Source organism: Alosa pseudoharengus, unplaced genomic scaffold (assembly GCF_046254945.1).
Source record: "Alosa pseudoharengus isolate Yale_2024_CS ecotype anadromous, Long Island Sound unplaced genomic scaffold, YU_APseudo_1.1 YU_APseudo_1.1_scf_1, whole genome shotgun sequence".
Classification (NCBI taxonomy): Eukaryota; Metazoa; Chordata; class Actinopteri; order Clupeiformes; family Clupeidae; genus Alosa; species Alosa pseudoharengus.
In genome coordinates this window covers 34,038,372-34,061,903 of record NW_027468564.1, presented here as the reverse complement: position 1 = coordinate 34,061,903, position 23,532 = coordinate 34,038,372, and the positions used below count along the sequence as shown (strand labels likewise).

Here is a 23,532-nt window from a genome sequence, read left to right as displayed (position 1 = left end):
TCAGTGTAGCAGGACGGACCTTACGTAGGCCTAAATTAGGACTTTAAAAAATATCGGCGCAAATTATCGGCCAGAATTCTGTTATCGGACCGATAATAATATTTTCATTTTTTCACTTATCGGCTAATAATATATCGGCCGCCGATATATCGTGCATCCCTAGTTTAAATGTAGGTTAACCTGGGGCTGCGTGCTACTGGTAGCTTGAGAGCAATGTGTTGGAGACTCATGGTGTAGGACAATGACTTTGTTGGCAACAATATTAAACCAACCAACAATATAAATTATTAAGAAGAGCTATTTTATGAGTTAAATTGAAACAAAATTATACTGGCTTTTATTTGTCCGAATCTGAGGCCCAGCTATAAATAGAATCCCGGCAGTAATTTGAGGATTTAAGTATGCACGTGTGTTTCACGACTTGTGCATTTGAGAGCGCTCTCTCAAGGCTGTAGACAATAATGTTTCATGTAGGGTTCATGTCAGTTAATATAAATTAACATTTAAAAACATGTTCAATTATATATTTTTTTTCATATATAAGTCGCACCTGACTATAAGTCGCAGGACCAGCCAAACTATAAAAAAAAGTGTGACTTATAGTCCGGAAAATACAGTACACACACACACACACACATTGGACATAGAAGAATGTCACTGTTATCTGCTACTAGAATCACTGGATCCAAAACCTGTCAGTCGGTATACTGTTTTAGCTTGAATGTTTTTTGCAGAAGTCTCATTTTGCCAAATCTGTACACACAAGTAATACTGTATATAGCACTTGGAGATGGACAACTCACATCTCACATCACCTCCTAACAATTCTTATTTTTATAAATATCATTCTTGCAACAAAATATTACGCACATGCATAATTTCAAGCACCCTTTCAAATCAGCAAAACTGATGTGATTTATACAAAACACAAACATTCTTTCTTGTGGGGCCTTGTGATAGTCCATAACTTTGTAAGCGATGGACATATTGGTAATAGTGAAAATTGTTTGTGCAGTCACAAATCAGTTTTACAGTTACAAATTGTAACAGACAAACATGTGACAGTCTTGATCCCCAAGGTGGTGCAAAAGTCTGTACCTGGAGAAAAGTTGTGTAACTGTCTGGCAGCTACTGTAGCATTGATTTTTAACTGTAGAATAGAGTTGTAATGGCCTCAGCTGTGGCGCAACTGGCTGGGGCACCTGCACCGTACGCCGGCGACCCGGGTTCGATTCCCGCCCCATGGTCCTTTCCGGATCCCACCCTGACTCTCTCTCCCACTCACTTCCTGTCGTTCTCCACTGTCCTATCTGATTAAAGGCATAAAAAGCCCCCAAAAAAGAATAGAGTTGTAATGGTAAAATATGTTTAGCTGTAAAAACATATCAATCTGTAGAATTATTTATAAGTGTAGCATAATTGCAATATTGACAATTACTTGTGTAGCCCTCCCGCCGATAATCTGGCTCATAATTCTACTTTTGTCTAGTGGTTGTGGAACTACAATGGTGGGATGCACATCAAAATGTAACTTATCATATTAAACAACAATACACTCTTAATCGTTTTACTAACCAACTCAGACACTGTTATAGCTTTAACGTAGAAGACCAAAGACGAATTTATTCACAGACAGTTCTTAATTGTGAATCACCACAGATAATAGTTTATCCGCAACATTTGAAACCACACAGAGAACAAGAAAATCAACATAGCAAATGTCCTACTGGCCAGTATAACTAAAGTTGGCGCGCTTTCGTTGGAGCTCATAGGAATCACAGTAGCAGTATGGCGTGCAAAATATTCCACTCACGACCAGCCTTTCCCGTCGTACGAATCCAGGTGCCATAGGAGTCTGAAATCCCCCTCCGAAATACAGTAGTCATCCACGCCTGGGAACGAATGACCAGCCGTCGTTCACGTCTCTGCCACAGTTGAATTCCGCTAGCACAAAAGTGGTCCAGTAACTAGCCTGTAGCGGTTTCTAGCCTTATGAACTTTCCCCGCGGTAACTGACTTTTTTTTTCTTCACGTTCACACAGGCTAAACATGCGCCCACATTGAAAAAAATAACAAAACTCCCCCAATGTTAAATAGCAGTGTTAACTATTAATGTCTTTCTTAGCCTATCCTTCTTCTTCTTGTGTCCGTCTCTTAACAGTGTCCCCTCTTCTTCTCTTCTTCCAACTCCACCCCAACAAAAACAAAACTCAAATCATTAATTGGTTGTCAGCGCCACCCTGCTGATTGGCAGAAACCCACAAAATGGAAAGGTTCATATAATTTTCACATTCACATTATTTTCACAATAACCTGTATTTTAACTAAGCTTATTTCGAAGGTATTTTTAAACTTTATAAACTAACACATGAATTTCAGGAATTAGGGAGGGCCCTACACTCTCCCCCCACCAAAAAAAGGTTATGTCCTCATAACACATTAAAATGAAATGGGAAAAAAAAATAAGAACCAAATATAAAACACTATCTGTGTCCTATCGTGCAATGCAGGTTTGGCTATGTGTGGGTTTCCCTATCCACATGAACAGTGTTGAGCAATATCTAACTGGTAGGCCTGACTGGAAATGGGGCTCACCCTAATTCATCATATGTGAAGCGTTTTGTGGCTGTCTTAATCCTCTGAGACCTTCTACAATCCCTAATTTCTTCCTCATTTGAGTCCACTTCCTGATCAGCCTCCTCTAGAAGGGTGTCAGAGTGTTTGGGAGCACTAGTGGTCGTTTCTTCAAAAAGGCCATCTAATTCATAGTCCTCACTAGGTTGCGAACAATCACTCATGTTCTCAAGGTTCTGTTCACACGGTCCCTCAGTATTTCCTGCACTCACTGTTTTGTTAAACTCAATCACATCTAAATTTGAGCAGGGTGGATGTAGGACATCTTCCTCAGTGTTTTCTGTGCATGCTGTTTCGTCAAACTCGATCACATCTAAATCTGAAAATGGTGGATGTGTGACGTCTTCGGTGTCTTCTCCATGTCCACCTTCAGAGGGCAACCCAACCCATGGTCTATACTCCTCATCCTCACTGTCAGAATTATCGCCAAGAACCTGAACATCTTTAACTTCATCATATCCCTCTGTGGCACTATTCAGTTTATGGTCCATGCCCAGGCTCTCTTTAGCTTTCCGCTTCCTCAGAATTCTTTTTGGCGTCTCTTCAGTAACTTTTGTATCTGGAAGCAATCGCAGCTTATGACCAATGGGAAGAAGATGATTTCGATGAAGAATCTTGACCGGCCCATCTCCATCTTCTGGCTTCAACCGGAAAACAGGCAGGTTTGGCATTTGGCTTTCAACAATGTAAGGTACAGAGCTTCATCTGTCAGCCAATTTATGTTTCCCTTGTAGCCCAAGGTTCCGGATGAACACTCTGTCACCTGGACTAAGATGTGAATAATGGATCCTCCGGTCATATCTTTTCTTATTTCCATCATTCTTCTTCTCAGCCGCGGCTTCGGCCAATTCATATCCTGCTTTCAATTCCTTTCTCATGCCGTTCACATATCTCTGGTACGACTTGGTTGAAGAACCATTACACGAAATTCCAAAACTCAAGTCAATGGGCAATCTTGCCTCCCGTCCGAACATCAAATAATACGGTGCATAACCGGTAGCTTCATTTCTGCTGCAATTATAAACATGCATAAGATGTCCGATATGTCTACTCCACTGATTCTTTTGCTTTGGCTCCAGGGTTCCCAACATGTTCAGTAGAGTTCAATTAAACCGTTCTGGCTGAGGGTCACCCTGGGGATGGTAAGGGGTGGTTCTGGATTTCTCCACCCCCAACATCTCCAACAACTCATGAATCAGCTGGCTTTCAAAATCTCTGCCTTGGTCAGAGTGCATGCGCCTTGGTAGCCCGTAGTGAACAAAATATTTCTCCCACAGCACTTTTGCGACAGTGGTGGCCTTTTGATCCTTGGTGGGGAACGCTTGAGCATATCTAGTGTAATGGTCTGTGATGACTAAAACATTACAGGTATTGCTTGAATCAGGCTCAATGGATAAGAAATCCATGCACACCAAGTCCAATGGTCCACTGCTACTTAAATGAGACAATGGGGCAACTATTTTTGGGAGTGTTTTCCTCTGTATGCATCGAGCACATGTCTGACAATATTGCTCCACATCAGTCTTCATGCGAGGCCAATAAAACCGGTCTCTGACAAATGCATAGGTCTTTTCAAAGCCTAAATGTCCAGAGTCATCATGTAATGATCTAAGGGCCACCTGGTGAAATTTTTGTGGCAATAACAACTGCTTGCGTTTTGGCTTATTTGGGGCCTGTGTGTGCCGGAACATGACTCCGTCTTCTATTTTTAACCTCTCCCACTCTCTCATAAGCAGTGCAGTGTCCTTATGAGTTCTCTGGACTTTCCCAGCATCCTGCTGTTGGACGCCATTCCATAATCCACCCAAGCACGGATCTTCCCTCTGTGCAGTGGACAGGTCAGAAAAACTCAATTTAGGGATTGAGGTGGTGTTTAATTTTCCAAGATTACAGTATGCCATCGGTACAGATTTCACAGAGCAACCTAAACTGGCAACAACATGGTAATTTGCACAACAATTTGACTTATGCACCTCTGGCAGCTGACACATGTCTCTCACTGCAGAAGACGAGTTGCTTATCCAGTCTTCTGTCCTCACCCAATTTGAATGAGGGCGCCGTGAAAGAGCGTCAGCGTCGATGTTTTGTCTTCCAGGGCGGTACTTAAGACTAAACTCATAAACAGACAAAGCTGCCAGCCAGCGATGTCCCGTAGCATCCAGCTTAGCCGTGGTCAAGATATATGTTAAGGGGTTGTTGTCTGTTTGCACCTCAAACTTGACACCATAGAGGTAGTCATGCAACTTATCAACCACCGCCCACTTCAAGGCTAGAAATTCCAGCTTATGCACTGGATAGTTTTTTTCGCAAGGTGTGAGGCTTCTACTGACAAAAGCTACTGGGCGCAACCCCTGGCCTTGATCTTGATACAAAACACCCCCGAGGCCCTCACAGCTAGCATCAACGTGTAGAGTATACGGAAGACGTGGGTCAGCGAAAGCCAACACTGGAGCTTTAGTATGCCTAACTTTTAGCTCTTCAAAAGCAGCCTCACATCGGTCATCCCATCTGTTACCAAACAACTCAGATGCTTTATAGTACAACCTCTCTTCAGGTCTCACAACCGCTTTCTTTCCCAACCTCTTATTTGACAAGCAACCCTGTAGCAACTGGTTCAAAGGGAATGACACTTGTGAAAAATCTCTAACAAATCTTCTGTAATACCCACAGAACCCCAAAAATGAACGCAACTCAGTGACATTCTTGGGGCGGGGCCAGTTGCTCACTGCCTCTATTTTGGTCGGATCTGTAGAGACACCATCTTGAGACACAATATGTCCTACATAACTAACTGAGGTTTGACAGAATTTGCACTTGTCTAATGACAACTTGAGTCCCTCATCTTTCAATCGATCCAGTACCTTGAGGAGCCTTTCTTCATGCTCCTCAAGAGTTTTTCCAAAAATTATGAGATCATCAAGATACACTAAGACTTCTAATAAGTTCATGTCCCCCACTGTCCTTTCCATGATGCGCTGAAAAGTCGCAGGAGCGCCAGATATTCCCTGTGGCATCCTCTCAAATTGAAAGAACCCAACAGGACAAATGAAAGCAGTCTTTTCTTTGTCATCATCACAAAGAGGGATCTGATAATACCCACTTCTTAAATCAAGCACACTAAACCATTTGCTCCCACTAAGGCAAGCCAGAGCATCCTCTACTCGTGGTACTGTGTACTGATCTGGAATTGTGCGTCGATTTAAAGTCCTATAGTCCACGCACATCCGTACCTGCCCATTCTTTTTCCTCACGACCACTATGGGGGAGGCATAAGGACTCCGTGACTGAAATGATACCAGCAGTCTTTAACTTGGCCAGATGCTGTCTCACATCATCAATGTCAGCTGGTGCAAGCCGACGAGATCTTTCTCTAAATGGTTTGTCCTCAGTCAACCTAATTTGGTGTTGTGTACTTTTGGCAAAACCCACATCAAATTCATGCCGCGAGAAAACATCACTTCTGTCCAGCATCTTTTGTCCCAGCCGGTTTTTCCACTCAGTAGGGACTGGAGAGTCACCAAAATTGAATGACTCTGTCGTCAACTGAGCTTCAGGACTGTTCTCTTTTGAGGAAAAAGGACTAGATACCACTTCCACTGGAAAGATATGGGCAATGGGCGTACCCCTCTTTAGTGTAACAGGATGGACAAAAACATTCCGGACCGGAATTTTTCTTGACTGTAGAACATTTGCCGCTTGCATCTCAGGCCTGACAAGTAATTCCTGTGGGAACCGAGACTCTTCAGGGTAATCTATTAGAAGCATACTGCTAGAGGTCTTCTGTGGATATTTAGGAATTCCTGTTACCCTTGTAGTCTCACCTGGGGACAATGTAAGTGGCTTATTGCGTGAAAACCACACAGTACCTCGCTCAATGTCTGCCGACTGACTTGACATTACCATAACTTTCTCATAAGCAGTCTTCATTACTGGATGAACTGCCAAAGTTGTAAGAAAATCTTCCCCTACCTTTTCTTTGCATGCTTCAACCAGCTTTTTCACCACTGATGTGTTCGTTCCAACTAATATAGACACTTCTCCCTTCATGATGGGATCTGGACACACCAACACACATGCGTCTATAGTCTCAGTTACCTCAGTCACAGATCCAGGAAACTCAAGCCTAACTGACAAACAACCATCATATGGGTAACTCTGAGAACTTAGCCCCCAAATCTCCAAATTCTCAATGGCAGATGCTTTAGGTACTTGTCATAAAAGGATCGGTACAAAAGAGTAATTTTCTGACCCACTATCCAGCAAAGCTTTAGCGTAAATGCCCTCTATTTGAATAGGAAGGATAGAAGTAGGCCCTACTAATCCTGATGGCAACGCAGTTTTACTCTGTTCTAGTGTTTCGCACTTGGTGGAACGTGTCTTTTCCGGAGCTTCAGGCCGTTCCCCTACTGAGCTCCGGGGTAGTTTCCCCTTGCCCGTGTCATCTTAATGAGACGCTGATTCACTTTGCGCAGGTTCTCCTCATTACAGCAGTCATGTTGGAAATGACCCTCCTCACCGCATTTATAACAGAAGTAGTTGGCTCCACTCCCTGTTTTTGCTGGCACTACCCTGTCAGCGGAAGAAACAGCTGCAGCTAAGCTGGTTGCCTTAGGGAGCTGAGGGGCCGCTGGAACAACAGCCACTGACGACAAACGTGTTACATCACTCTTCAAGCCCATAATTTCCTTCTTAAGGAGTTCAAGTTCAGTGTCATTTGGAGGTTTGGTAGGGGACACAGAGGACAAAGACACCGTAGCTTTTCCCAGGTTTCAATTGTAAACCATGTTCTCCTCTTCTCGTACCTCTTTAAGGAGCTCAGCGAAAGAAGGTGGGTCTCGCAGTTTGTGGGTCATCCTAAGACGAAGTGCTATCATGTCACTTAGAAGTGCTCCGCAAATGATTTGTTGAATGCGAAGGCGATTCATATCAGAGTACTCAATGCCTCTTTAACGCAACACTATATGCAGCAATTTGTCTAACCTTAATACATAAGCAGAGAGTTTTTCTCCCTCTTCCTGAAAGGTACTTTTGAACCTCACCAGCAAATCCGATGCACTTTCTGTATTGCCAAATGCAGTTTCTAGAGCACTGAGATAGTTAGTGGATGTAGCTGAGGGATTTCCAATCTTGACAAACCTCACAATATCTGAAGCAGGCCCCCTGAGACATTCGACTAGTTTCTGTTTCTTCAAAGAGTCAGAACATTGCCATTCTTCCAAGATATGGGAAGTCTGTTCAGCCCATACGTCATACTCATCTTCACCACTAGGTGTGGGAATTGCACCTGAGAATGTGCGCAGCTTCCTATAACTCTGAGTTTCAATTGGTGAGGCAATGTGACATTTTTGGACTAGCGAGTTAATAGCTCCAACTAAATCAGCACTAAGTGTGAGTGATGGGGAGGCTATGCTCTGAATATCAGCTAAAGATTTTCCTTCTTGCTGAAGAAAAGAAAGCAGCTTAGCTTGGAAATTATCTCCTTTATCAGGCCCGGGGGAAAAAGGTATTTCACTGATTACCTGTACAGACCATGGACCTATTTCATCGACTATTCCTACTTTGTCTGGAACAGTAATTTCAGAAAGCCGTACAGAAGTTTCAATTAACACAAACTCTTGTTTCCCTGTGTGATCATGGCATCGCCCACGCACTTTTGTCTTTCCAAACTCTTTGACTGTGTCTAAAACTTTGTAAATATCTGCCTCGGGATTGTCTATTGGCACCTGTCCTAGAACAAGAGCATGCTCAAAAGAAATGATTTTCTCATTACACCAAGCTAGAATTTTCTCTGTATCCATGTTGGATTTGTGAAGCTATAAGTGTTTAAATGGAAAAAAAATCTGAAGGAAAGAAAAAAACATATACACCAATCAATAACTCTGTATGTCTGTGTTATATATTCAAACAGCACTCTAAAATGCTTGCAAACTATGCCACAAATAGCAACAGCACATATGCACAGTAAACAAAAAACAATTCCCAGATTCACTTGAAAATAAACCGCTTATTCCATCCCGGCTGGAGCCCCCACAAATGTAGCCCTCCCACCGATAATCTGGCTCATAATTCTACTTTTGTCTAGTGGTTGTGGAACTACAATGGTGGGATGCACATCAAAATGTAACTTATCATATTAAACAACAATACACTCTTAATCGTTTTACTAACCAACTCAGACACTGTTATAGCTTTAACGTAGAAGACCAAAGACGAATTTATTCACAGACAGTTCTTAATTGTGAATCACCACAGATAATAGTTTATCCGCAACAGTTGAAACCACACAGAGAACAAGAAAATCAACATAGCAAATGTCCTACTGGCCAGTATAACTAAAGTTGGCGCGCTTTCGTTGGAGCTCATAGGAATCACAGTAGCAGTATGGCGTGCAAAATATTCCACTCACGACCAGCCTTTCCCGTCGTACTAATCCAGGTGCCATAGGAGTCCGAAATCCCCCTCCGAAATCCAGTAGTCATCCACACCTGGGAACGAATGACCAGCCGTCGTTCACGTGTCTGCCACAGTTGAATTCCGCTAGCACAAAAGTGGTCCAGTAACTAGCCTGTAGCGGTTTCTAGCCTTATGAACTTTCCCCGCGGTAACTGACTTTTTTTCTTCACGTTCGCACAGGCTAAACATGCGCCCACATTGAAAAAAATAACAAAACTCCCCCAATGTTAAATAGCAGTGTTAACTATTAATGTCTTTCTTAGCCTATCCTTCTTCTTCTTGTGTCCGTCTCTTAACAGTGTCCCCTCTTCTTCTCTTCTTCCAACTCCACCCCAACAAAAACAAAACTCAAATCATTAATTGGTTGTCAGCGCCACCCTGCTGATTGGCAGAAACCCACAAAATGGAAAGGTTCATATAATTTTCACATTCACATTATTTTCACAATAACCTGTATTTTAACTAAGCTTATTACAAAGGTATTTTTAAACTTTATAAACTAACACATGAATTTCAGGAATTAGGGAGGGCCCTACACTTGTACAAATCATTTTCACAGTTACAAAAGTTATAATACACATACAGTACATATATTTTGAATCTGATTTGATTTCATAGACAGCATCTCAGCTGTAATACATCTCATTTGCACACTGTTTGGTCTTTCAAAGGTCTTAGTTAGACGTCAAAAACAACAACCTGCGGGTCATAAACTAACAGGAAAGCTGTTCTGATGTTGTATAGTTGTTCTGAGCTGTTCTGAGATGTTCTTTAGTGACTCCTGCTACTTTCACACTTGCATTGATGCACACATTCTCTTCCCTCCATGTAACTGTGGCATGCAAAATAATGTGTCATCAACTCATGACCTACAGACCTGACAGATGTAAACTAATAAGAGAGCGTCATCTTACAACATGCGATGATACCATCCTCCAGTAGCAACAGTTGGTTTCAGAGAAGCTCCAAGTCTCTCTCTCCCTCTCTCTCTCTCTCTTGTGCTCTCTCTCTCTCTCTCTCTTTCACTCTCTCTATCTCTCGCTCTCTCTCTATCTGTCTGTCTCTCTGTTTGGCTGTCTCTCTCTCTGTGCTCTAGGTAATTTCTACAACTTGAACTACAACTTGTCATTTTTCATTAGAATAGACTGACAGTAAACACCTTTTTGTACTGTTTTATTCACCAAATAGGCAGTATAGTACTGTCTCTAATTGTGCTTTAGATCCAAAGGCTACTTGCAAATAGCAACACAGAACAGAGATGGTATCTCTTATGGATAATGAATGATTGCCGATTGAAGAATTGTGCAAAGGAGTTTCACACAGGTGTATCACAGATTCAGACAAGGAAACAACCACCTATGAATAGATGTTTTCCTTTTGTTTAGCATACAGAAACCAATAGAGTTTGGTGTCTTTGGTGGAATGACACCTGTATTAACTGTTTTACAAAAGGATGTGAGAAATGTGTGAACCCAATGAAAAGATGAGATGAGTTCTGCTGTGCAAAAAAGGTGTTCATGAAGACCATGTGGGTCCCAGTTTCTTTAAGCAGGTTAAAGCAATTGAAAAAAACTGTAATCCACACACAGTTTGTTAACCTGTTTCTTAGGTTTAATAATCTGTGGTCAAGTCCAACTCCTCCCACTTTGTTTGCTATTCTGTAACATTGCAGACATTGGGCAGGGTTTGGTTCTTCATTGGTGTGATGTACTTTTAATAGACTCTTCCCATATAGTAATTATTTTCCTTGACTCTCATGTGACTCTCCCATTTGATTTGCAGGCTTGTTTGCTGTGGACTCATTGAGAAGTCTGGTGCTATTCTGGCCTTTGCTCTGCAGTCAGTAAACTCCCACCTGAGAGAGCTGGACCTGAGTAAGAATACTTTGAGGGATTGTGAAGGAAAGCTGGGCTCTGAAGCACTGAATCCACACTGTAAGATGGAGACACTCAGGTTGGTGTTATTGGGTGAAAAGCATCATCCATCTTTTAAGAGCTTGTCTTACCTAATCTGTTTCTCTACTCATATTATTGCCAATAATAAGATGCATGTTGTCTACACTATTTTTCTCTTTTGTAGACTTGCTGGTTGCAAACTGACAGAAGAATCCTCTGAGGTTGTAGCCTCTGCTGTGCAGCACATGGTCTCCCTGACAGAACTGGACCTGAGTGACAATCACATGAACATCACTGGAATTCAGCTTCTGAGTGCTGGGATAAGTCACTCCAACTGTGAACTGTGGATATTAAGGTTGGGTTTTGGTTTTAATCTTTAATCTGAAGTGTTTTTTATTCAGATATGGGCTGTTTATTTGCTACACATTAACCCATTTAGGCCAGGAAAGCATTGGCGCATTTCTACCATTAAAGCCGGGAGCGCTGTTGCGTAATTCTACCATTGAGGCCGGGAAAGCGTATACGTCAATTTCCGGGTATAAGGTTTTTTTTGCACCAATTATCGGCCTCTGGGCCAATGAAATGCATCAGAATAGACACAAGGGAGTGTCGTCATGTTCCTCGTGACATTGTTTTGAAATTTCTTCGAGCAAGCATGGAGGACTTTGATAGCGAGGAGATTTCGGAAGGTATGATTTTGAGGAGATTCTCGGCTTCGATGACATTATTGCTGATGACTTTGAACGCGCTCTCCCCTCCCTAATGTTGCCTGCTTTTGACATAGCCCTGGTAGGCTACAAAACTTGTACCCTACTGATTCTGTTTGTCTAATTGATGGATTTAACCCCTATTCGGATTAGGCTACACCTGCTTTTAAAAGGCGGAACATCACTGCCAAAGGTGCGCTGTATTATGTAGCCACTCTGCGTCTTTTATGTGGACGTTCACATTAAATCCATTTCACTAACGTTATCAAGAGAATACCGTAAAGTTTTATTTTGAGCACTTTCTAGGTCTCACTCATTGGATCAAAATAACAGAAATAGCGAACTCCAAGTTATGGTAGGGTAAGTTAAGATATAAGCACATAGCCAGTTAAACATGACCAAGGAAAAAGTCAATGGGACAACACAATGCCACGGTAACCTACCTAGGCTATGGAATTGAGAATGAAAGCTAATTACTTTCACGTTTTTTCTCAAAGTGACAGGCACTCAATTAGACCTACATATCACCACTGTAATGTCATTAAAGACAAGTGCAATAGTTTAAAAATCAATATGTATTCAAATTACTGAATATTTTTAGCTATAAGTAATTATGCAGATCATAAAATACTAACAAAATATATAAAGTTTATGAATTCAAAATATGAACTAGAAACATGACAAGCCATAATTTTCTGTGTGTATGGAGGGTTGAGCAGAGACTAGGATCACCACTACTGTGAATAATCACACAGTATTCATTATTACTGATAAGTGTCAAGGTGGTGGTGGCCCCAATTTGCCTATGTTTTTGTAATATAATAAACACAGTTACACTTTTTGAAACTATTTCAGCTTGTGTAGGCCTATCAGTAATTTCTGAACATACCAATAATACATATAACCAGGTGGTAGATGTCAACCAGAATGACAAGCTGTAGAAAATGCACTGGTTTCTGATAAAATAGTGCTGTTCCTGCACTGACACATTACATGTTTTATTTTTGTGAAGGTGTAACTAAATAAACCCAATGTCTTAGCAAAACCACAGGTATAAGCTCTCAAATACTTTTAAAATTTTGTTCCTATCTGCTACAGAGGCTGAGAAATCAATCATTAAGTAGGCGTTGACACAATTGCTGAATTTCCAGAAAAACTTCAGGTTTTAGGGGGTTTTCTGAAATCGATTGACACAAAGTGTGTCAAAAAACACACCCTTTCTTCTCTGTTACATTGCTCCGGAACTGTTCATCGTAGTGAGATGAAACCTTTATTGCGTAACAGAGCAGAAGTTGGGCTTTCCAACGAGATTACACACTGGTCTGTACGATTAAGTATGAAAATGATAAAAACAATTAATGAAATTAAATCAAATTGCATCATATTTACAGTCTATAATTCTCTGTGTTCACCTGCGCACCCATTACTCTCATTCGAATTACTCACGAACCCGTGATCGCAGGTATGGCAAGCACATCGGATGAAAGAGGAGACACGGGGCCATCCATTGGTACCACGTGTATCGATCCTTCTGGGTAATAAAAACAGACAAAGTGACTGCAAAATAATAACGTCATGTACAAAAACCAATGCTGCACACCCATTACTCTCGTTTGAATTACTCGCAAACCCGTGAGCACATAGATATGGCAAGCATATCAAGCATATAAACAGAGCTATCATCTGATACCAAGTACATCCTTCTGGGTTATACAACAGACGAAGTCTTAGCAAAACTAGATGTACCGCAGAGCGGTACAAAATATGACCGCCGCCCAGTCCAGCACATTTTTTCCACAAAAAGAAATCACGCTGAAAGGCCTATATGATTCTAACTGTCTCACTAAATTGCATTATCCACACTCAATTCTCACTGGTATCTGCTAGACAACAAGTCCCAAAACATGATTAGTTCATAGATTTCACATGTAAAATTCATTTTATACAACCCCACCTCCATCTTGCCTGTTCATAATTCTGAGAAATTCTTGATTGTTTGTGTTATGTTTATTTTATGTGTGTGGGTGTGTGTGTGTGTGAGTGTGTGTGTGTGTGTGTGTGCGTGCTTGTGTGTGTGCCTGCGTATGTGCCTGTGCATGGAAGCGTACATATGTCTACTGTGTGAGTATATGACATACGTATGATTACTGTGAATGTGTGTGTGTGCGTGTGTATCTGTTTGTGCACATGTGTGCACATGAAATGGGTTAACATGACCCCTGGAGGCAAATATACGGAAAAAAAATGGTCATCCTAGGCCCTACAGTTCTCAAGATATTCACAGAGAACTGTGTCTGGCCTACCCTCCTTTCGGGGGGTCCAGTCCAGCGGGGGGGCTACAGATCAAAACGAAAAATGACGGTTCCATGCTATCCATGTGGGGGTACATGCCCACCAAGTTTTGTGTACCCCGGTCTTTCAGTGTCCCGGGAATCCTTGTTGGTGTACGTCACTAAATGTACACATAAATTATTTTATTGTAAGGCCCCCCATGAACGAAAGTACACAAAACTTGGCATGCATTCGGAGGGTGTCATAATGATCCTACACTTTCAATTTCGTGCAGTTTTGACCATGTCAGCCAGAGATATTGTGATGAAAACACCAACATTTTTGCTTTTTAATTTTTAACTAGGTGGCGCTATACATGAAATAAGTGGTAATGGGATGGGTTGACATGGCCCCTTGAGATCAACATACAAAAAAAGGTGGACCTCCTAGGCCCTACGGTTCTCGAGATATTCACAGAAAACTGTCTCCGGCCACCTACAGGCCAGTTGGTGTATAGTAACATAAATTAATTTATTGTGTGGCCCCCCATGAACGGAATTCCACGAAACTTGGCGTGCATTCAGAGGGTGTCATAATGATCCTACACTTCCAATTTCGTGCAGTTTTGACTATGTTAGGTCACAGATACCTGCGATTACAACACCTCATTTTTACTTTTTTAGGTTTAACTAGGTGGCGCTATACATGAAATGAGTGGTTATGGAATGGGTTGACATGGCCACTTGAGATCAACTTACCAAAAAAAATGGTCCTCCTAAACCTTACGGTTCTCGAGATATTCATAGAAAACTGTGTCTGCCCTACCCTCCTTTCGGGGGGTGCAGTCCAGCGGGGGGGGCTACAGATCAAAACGAAAAACGATGGTTCCATGCTATCCATATGGGGTTACATGCCCACCAAGTTTCGTCTACCCCGGTCTTTCAGTGTCCCGGGACTCATTGACAGAAATTTGGGCATGCGAAAAAGAAAAAAAAAAAAAAAAAAAAAAAATCTGACTAAACCTATATGACTGCCGCTTCGCTGCGCGGCGGTCATAATAATAACTTCATATAGCTCAACCTACCCCACATTTTTGTGTGTTGTGGTGGCAAAGCATTTTCATAATCCAACGCTATCACATGTTTCTCTATGTCAAAGCATAGATATTATGCTTACATATATACATAAATGATATACATAAATATTGCCAGATTCAGGACAGTCTGTCCTACACATACATGTAAGTCATGTCCAGCTGGCAGCTTGCTGTGGTGAGATTCATTTCAAAATGTAAGAATTGTATAATACGCTTTTTGTCTTTGTATTATTTAAAAGTCAAATCAATGCAAGTATTAATATATGAAATGGTGGCAGGTTTGGGTAGGCTAGACTGTGCTGAAAAAATATAGCATGTGTAAATGGAACTTACAATGATGAGGATAAATGTGTATAACTAAAGGTAGTGAGAATGGGCAAAAATAGAGTAGGGCTCATAGGGCTAAATAAAAAATTTAATTTATTTCCATAAGGCACACACCACATATTTTTCACATTTGCTCAGCCCCAGAGAATCCCTCCACCATGGCAATGATATTGTCAGATTCAGGACAGTCTGCCCACCACACACATAAGAATGTGTTGAAGACCAGACTAAGGGCGTACTCACACTGGGCACGGTCCACTTGTATTGTGCCAGAGTACGGTTCTCTCCTGTTCTTGGACCCACTCACACTGCATACTATCAAACTTTATTTGCTACACAACAAAATCCTCTGATGCTTTGGTAAGGAGGGCTCCTGTGTTCAAGACCAGACATGTTAATGTCCAGAATGCAGGGCATCTCCTTTTACATTATTTAGAATATGTTTTCTCTGTCATGTTCTTGGTGTGCTGAGTGAAACTACGCAATGTATGAAGTGTCGGGAAAAGTTGCATGTAATAAAATGATAAATATCTTGTAAAAACGTGAAAATATTATATCTAAATAACACGTTATAATGTGAAAATATCATTATCTTGAAATAACGTGATAACATCATGTAATAACTTAATTATAATTAATTAATTATTAATGATAAATATGTTGTTAAAACGTGAAAAAGATATTATTATAACAAGAAACATGTAATTACTTGATACTGAGCTTTTTTTTTGTTTTAGTGTGGCAGCAATGCACTTCCGTAATATTGCCCTTCCCTAATCCTAACATATTTTATGATTTTATATGGACTTTATACATATATAAGTATATAAGTATATATACTCTTTTGATCCCGTGAGGGAAATTTGGTCTCTGCATTTATCCCAATCCGTGAATTAGTGAAACACACAGTGAGGTGAAGCACACACTAATCCCGACGCAGTGAGCTGCCTGCTACAGCGGCACTCTGGGAGCAGTGAGGGGTTAGGTGCCTTGCTCAAGGGCACTTCAGCCGTTCCTACTGGTCGGGGTTCGAACCGGCAACCATCCGGTTACAAGTCCGAAGCGCTAACCAGTAGGCCACGGCTGCCTCATGGTTAACAACATTTAACAACATTTATATTATTTCCTTCTCTCACTCTTTCTGCAGATTTAAACATGACACATTACCTTTTTATACTCTTTTGCCTCTCTTGCAGACTTGCTGACTGTAAGCTAACAGAGAAGTCCTGTGAAATTGTGGCCTCAGCTCTGCAGTCTGCAAATTCCCCCTTAAGAGAGCTGGACCTGAGTCGGAATGACCTGCAGACAACAGGAGAAAAACTGCTCTCTGCTCTACAGAGTCCAAACTGCAAACTGGAGACACTGAGGTCAGTAATATTGTTGATCTGATTAATGTTGACAGACACACTGTGACTGACTCCATTTCCATGCACACCATAATCTGATTAATGTCCATATTCTGGTTATTATATGGCAATATTTAGAATGCAATGTTTCCATGTGCATAACAGGATATTCACATTTACATGTTAAATGGTACAGTATGTTCTGAATATAGCAGCGACGTGCAGTAGAAGTAATACAGTGGGTATCAGTTAAGTTTGGACAGGTTGCTGCATGAATCACACACCCCATTTTCTCGGCAGAAATGGCACAAACTGCAGTTGACCCAAACAACCACTAGGTGGCTCTTGGGAGTTCTGCCACTACTATTTTTGATGCGACTTGACTTACTGCTTCCATGACGCATGCAGTTTCCAAGTCAGTAGAGCAATCAGAGACAGTTGAGCCATTACCAAACATGATGATAATACAATAGCGTGAGTTTATCTTACCAGGGGCGTCACTAGCCAATTTTGCCGGGGCTTCAGCCCCGAATGTTTCGAGTGTAGCCCCAAATGTATTTTGCAAAGTAATGATCGATATTCAGGCTGTCTTCCTCAGTCATCTCCATGGTCAATCTGAAACAACACATAAAATAAACATTAGCCATTTATTCCTTTTTGAATGTAGGCTAAGTCACAATTACACTCGTTTTTTATAATCAGTGATCCTGTTAGGGTTATCACTGTTTTTTACAAAATAGTTATTGTGATGGCTGTTTTGCTCAAGCTAAGCTAGTAGCCCATATTGCTGGAAAAAAATAGTATAACCTTACAGTAAAGTTATCAATCGCTCGGCTGCTTGTTGTTGTCTCTGAATAAACCAACAGAGATAAAAAGCAGATAGCCTACCTTGAAAAGTTGGGCTGTCCTAGTCCAACCCCAGGCTGGCAAATCATGTCAAAAGATTGATAGTGAGCAAACCAAAGATCCTTGATTAACGTTACTGCTTGGACTTCTGCGTGCGTGGCAAGAATATGGGGTTGTCTCATAGTACTGTTAGATCTGACACAAACAACAATTGACTACTTTTACCACTGCTAGGTAATAATAAAAATAATGAAACACACATATTATCATTATTGAGCCAACTATATCTTCTTTTCCAGCCTTACTGTAGAAATGAAGTGGCCATTGGAACATAGTGCACCCCCATGATTTCTAAATTTGTGCCATTCCACAATACCTTTGACAATGGACAATGGCAGCCAGTTGACAATGAAGTAGGGAAAGGACAGTCAATTTAGCAGAATCAGCACCTTAATTAATGTCATTACCACCTGGGTCTGCTGTGAAAAAATGGTCCTTCGGCTCATATCCGTATTACAGGTTTGGGCCAAATCAGTGTTTTGTATTTTAAACGCATCTCCTGACTTCCAGTTGAGTTGCGGAAATTGGACCTAGGACAAATCTGTAAACCGGTGATAAAACAGCATTGCTAGCAGAGCTGAAACCTCTATCAGGAGCAGACCTGGCCCACAGTCAGATACCGTATGTCCGCTATAGGCGGATCTAAAGGCTTTTATGCGGATCCGGCCCAAAGGAAATTGCTGGGCAAAATTGCAAAGCAGGGGCACTGGAAAGAGTTTCAAAGTGCAGCCCAAAATCGCGTGCGCTGTATTTTCTCTTCTTTCGCGCAAACAAAATGTGTGCAAATAGCCTGCTTAATTCTGCTTCATAAAGTTGAACAAACGCATGTGGTAATTTTATAGATAAATAGAAATACAGTAGCCTACTGTCATGCAGTTTATGAGGTATGCCAACTTGGAGTGAACTTACACACGGGAGATTCTTTCTCTAGTCGTAGCTGAGCAGAGTTGGGTGTAACGTGTCATTAATCACGTTACAGTTCCTACAGTGTGCGAGCAAAGATATTCAGAATTCTGGGAGGGCGACAAGAATATTGGCAAAAAAATAGACAGTAGGCTGTTTGTTGCCTTACTACTGAGTGGGAAACAGTGCACAACTAACTAGCTAATGACTAGTCTGATGTCAATCACACCATGAATTGATTCCAAAAAAATATGTTAGGCTATAGGCTACAAGCTAGGACTGCCACTGTTTTCAGTGTGAAGAAGAGCATCTAGTAGGCCTATAATTAATTACAGAAGGAACACAACTCGAAAGCGCACTTCACTCAAAGCAGTTCAATGTTTTGCAAGTTGTGTGTGTTTTGCAACATTGTGAAGGAGGGTGCGCGAGCTGAGCAGCAGCACTTACATAAACTTATCTTTCAAAATGTCCTGTTACAATTGCAGCAGCTGCTTCCGATAGTTGAATATTTAGAAAGTAGCCTACATGACGGCATTTTTGAGCTAGTGAGAGAGAGTCAGATTTTTGGCTTCTGGTAGTAACTTGCTAATTAACTAAAGCAAGACTTGAGTGATATCACAAATTTGAAAAAAAAATATGAAGGCAACAAGTGGCGGGCGAGGCTAGAGTTGGAGGGATATTGTGTCCTGTTGCTGTGGACAAGCCCAAACACCTATTTCTCAGTGTAATAAAATCATCATGCAGTGGTCGAAGTTTGCCAGGGCGGATAAGCATAGTTGTAAAGGGCATGAATAAAAAAGGCAAAAAAATGTCCTTTGCCGAACCCAAAATTTAAAAAAATCTGTTTAGGCTGTTTAGGCAGTCGATAGGCTATGGTAACGAGCTGTGTGCGCCTGGAAAGACGATATGCTTTCTGAATAGCACAAATGTTCTTCCCAATCTTTTCCATAAAATAGGCTAAGTCAAAGACGGAAAACTAAGTCTTATAATGACATAATGGTATAGTATTTTTTCCATTTAGGATGCGCGGGTGAGGGATAAGGCTTTCATGGTGGACCACACACTTTTTCTTGTGTCAGGAACTCTGCACATAGGCTTAGTCCGTCCATAGCCCAGCTCCAGCGAAGACGGCTCTGGTCATCCCATCTTACCCCCTACTTCCTGTAACCTACCATTATAGTCCAGTGGACAGAAAGGTGAACCCGGAAATGTTGAGTACACCAAAGTTTTATGATGGAAATATATAGTATGGGTTCCCAGCATGCAGAAACTGCCGGATGCTAATTTGCATATGTTGGGCAATTTGTGTAATTGAGCTAATTAGCATACATTAGCATAATCACCTATATTGATCATATTATAAGAGCTGCTTGGCCAAAATGGACCATGTTAGTATGTTTTTAGGGGTTACTGGAGATGCTGAGTCCATATCTGACATTTTCAAGATTCAAAATCACTATTTAAACTTGGTTTGGTCACGTTTTTACTCTCATTAAGCTGATTTTGCTAAGTTTTTGGGGGCGATTTAGACGGATTTTTGGAGGATAAAAATGTTCAGTGTTTAGGAATAATTTGGATCCTCAAGTTATTTCTGAATTCCACAATCATTTTGGAAATAGCTATTCACTGGCCCTCTGCTGTGACTCAGTAACAGTTGAGTAACAAAGTTGAGTAACAAAGGGAAGAACTAGCCTCTACTACTCCTCACTGTCCTCATCCATTGTCCTGTCGCCATCTTCTCCAGACTCTTCATCCCTGTCCTTCTGCTGTTTTTGCTGTGTAAATATATTGCCGCATGTAACATCACTGCCTTTGCAGAAACAATAATTAGTACAGGCCAGGCCTGCAGCTGCACAGCTGCACTTTCCAGATACATGTATACACAGTTTTAACCCAGCTTTGCAGTTACAGCTGATAACATCTAACAAATCAGGAGGTACCCTGGAAATCCAGAGTTCTCGCGAGAGCACAATTTGAATTGTGCCCGCAAAAATACTCTGGCCACGAGCAATGATCCAAATTTCTTCTATCTCTCGAGCGAGAGGGACCAATCAAATCGGTGTAGGCGGGACAAAGGCGAGCTACACTGATGACGACAGTGCTGCGACGTCCGGAATCATCTAGAAAACATTGCAAGATGGCTACCGATGAACACCAGTTGTTTGAAACGGCTTTGGCCGCTACAATAAAGGATTTAGATTTGGCTTTTCAACTAAAAGAGGAGCAGAAAATCACCCTCATCGTTCCTTTGCAAGAACTGGATACGTCACACCATGAATTGTTGTGATTGGTTGTAGCGTTATCCAACTGCGTGCAGTGAGAGTTTCAAATGCATGCTTGGTGCCGCCCCTCAAATTGGGCCATTTTCATTACTCGTGGCCAGACCCTTAATCTGAAAGATTCCAGGGTCTGGTTTACCAGGCTAATCAGGAGGAGCAACAGGACTTGAATCGAGGGTGGGCAAGTTCCTCTCCTTTCTTCAAACCTGTCTTCTAACTCCCTCCAAACGCGGTTATATCCACAGCCGGTGGATCAGGACGGTCTGCTGCTTTCCAAAGCAGCACCTGTAGATGGGCACGTTTTCCATGGAGGAGCAAGTTGCGTTCTGTAGGAGACAGTGTCTTCAGTGCTGGAGGAGCCGGGAGTGGGAGACCTCACCGCCTGGGATGAATTACTGCAGGGGCCCAAGGGGTCAGGGGGCCCTGAAGCCCAAGCCTTTGCATGAAATCATTGCCTCAATATCAACACATCAGGATGTAGGCTATGAATCTGATTGAATTTAGTATTGGCCATCCCCAAAATGCACCAGAATACAGGAAATCACATCAAACAAATTAAAATATTTCTGAGGAAGGACCTCCAAACCCCCCTTCCACATATGCGACAATTAATGGGGAGCCCTTAATACATCTGGGCCCAGGGGCCCGAAAGTTCATAATCCGTCCATGCTCACCGCTAGGTGGAGGCCCAAGCAAAAGGATCTGAAGAGAACCCTTGTAAGGGGTACTAAAAAGCTTACAGAGGCCAGTAGAAGCCGCAGGAGGAGACCAGCCGTCGCCTGGGCTATGGGAGAAATGCTTGCCTGAAGAGGGTTTTGATGCAGTGGCCACGGCGGAGAAGGACTTCACGCTACTGGGAGAGAGGTCTGAGGAAGCGGCCTTGGAAAATAAGGTAGTGAATCTGGCCTGGGCACTGACTTCACCGAGAGAAGACCTTGAGCCCCTGTCCCTGCCGGACAGCTTTAGGCTGGAGTTGGCGGTGGCCCTGGCTGCGGAGCAGAGCAGAGGTGGAGCGGCAAGGAGGTGGTGCCTTGAGGACGGACGGTTGGCGGAGCCTGTTTGAGTTGGCCTGTTCGCCGGTGCTCTTTAGAAAAATAAGGGGGGGAAAAGTTTGTTGTGTGAAATCCGATGGCACGAGCCAGAGAGAAGGTCTAGGCCTTGGCGCGATCGTGGCGGTGTGGAGTGGCTGGAACAGCGGAGGACAGCTCTGCGACAAGGCAGCAGAGGAGGGACGCCAACGTCAGTAGCTGTAGTTGTGTGCAGCGTGGTCCGGCTGCGATGGAACTGGAGTCTGCTGCCCCGACTGGTGAGACGACGGAGTGGAGCATCTGAGGTGCAGTGCCAGTTACGGTGCTCAGCGTCGGGGAGTCTGTGGCAGTGGAGGCTAGGCCCCGCCAGGTGTTGGAGGAATGTTGCAGTGGTGCACACTGCAAAAGTGCGACCTGAGGGCGTTCTCTGAAGGGAGCTGGGGACGAGAGGCGACAGACCAGGTGACTGCTAGCACGCCCCGCATTGGGCCGCTGGTGGTTGTGGTTCCCCAGGGTGAGTAGGGCTCTTGCGGTGTGTGCACCCCACCTGCTGTGTGGCAGTGCCAGAGACTAATTGCTGGACTGAATGTGGGAACGCCCGCGCCGAGGATGGCAATGGCTTGTTGGGGGAGCTGTGCAACGCCAGCGTGCTGGACTGTGCTTGAGATTCCCACGATGTTTCGCGCTGGGGATTCTGGGAGAACTGAATGATCATCTCAATACCAGCGTTCCCAAAAGGCTTGTCCCAAGGAGAACAGTATTACCTTAAACACACATGAGGAAACTGAACAGTCCAATCAGTAGAGTAGGATAAGCTAGCCTTTGTTTACAATATTTCCAGGCTTCAACCAGACAGCTGAATGTGGTAGAGTTGTAATAGAAATAGTAGGCCTAAGATATAGGCTAATCTGCATAAAGTGTGCTGTCATAAATATCAGACATTCAGTATTCAGTATAAAATAATACAGATATATTACATTGTAATCCTTGGGTATTCTAAGGTAGGCTATTGAAATGTCTAGCCCCCCCATCCAAAAAAAGAAAAATCGAGGTTCGTATCAAACCGTGGGTCAAAAATCGTGATACGAATCGAATTGTTAGGTTGGTGTATCGTTACAGCCCTACTGTATATCGCTACAGCCCTATCCTCCAAAAATCTGTCTAAATTGTACCAAAAAACTCAGCAAAATCAGCTTAATGAGAGTAAAATGTGACCAAACTAAGTTTAAATAGTAATTTTGAATCTTGATAATGTCAGATATGGACTCAGCATCTCCAGTAACCCCTAAAAACATACTAACATTGTCCATTTTGGCCAAGCAGCTCTTATATATCCCCATCAATATAGGCTATTATGCTAATTTATGCTAATTAGCTTAATTACACAAATTGCCCAACATATGCAAATTAGCATCCGGCAGTTTCTGCATGCTGGGAACCCATACTATATATTTCCATCATAAAACTTTGGTGTACTCAACATTTCCGGGTCCACAATGGGGCTCTATGGGCTGTCCACCGGACTATTATGGAGACCTGCGGGGGGTAAATGACTTGTTGCCGTTTTGGGACATTAAGCTTTTTCACGTTAAGCCCCCCTCCCCCACCCACTTCTTTCACAAGCAGTGGGGGAGCGCGGGGCACAAAGTAGCACTTTTTGGCTTTGGCTAAAAACAGCAACACTTTT

General features: G+C 42.4%; 1 protein-coding gene across 1 annotated transcript in view; it reads left to right on the top strand.

Moving 5' to 3' along the window:
- The window catches only part of LOC143126108 (NACHT, LRR and PYD domains-containing protein 12-like), an 87,002-nt gene that overhangs the window by 45,286 nt on the left and 18,184 nt on the right, over positions 1-23,532 (top strand). Inside the window, exons 10-12 of the mRNA XM_076288027.1 lie at positions 10,870-11,040; positions 11,167-11,337; positions 16,580-16,750. Coding sequence (XP_076144142.1) covers positions 10,870-11,040; positions 11,167-11,337; positions 16,580-16,750 — 513 coding nt within the window. The remainder of the gene's footprint in view (positions 1-10,869; positions 11,041-11,166; positions 11,338-16,579; positions 16,751-23,532) is intronic.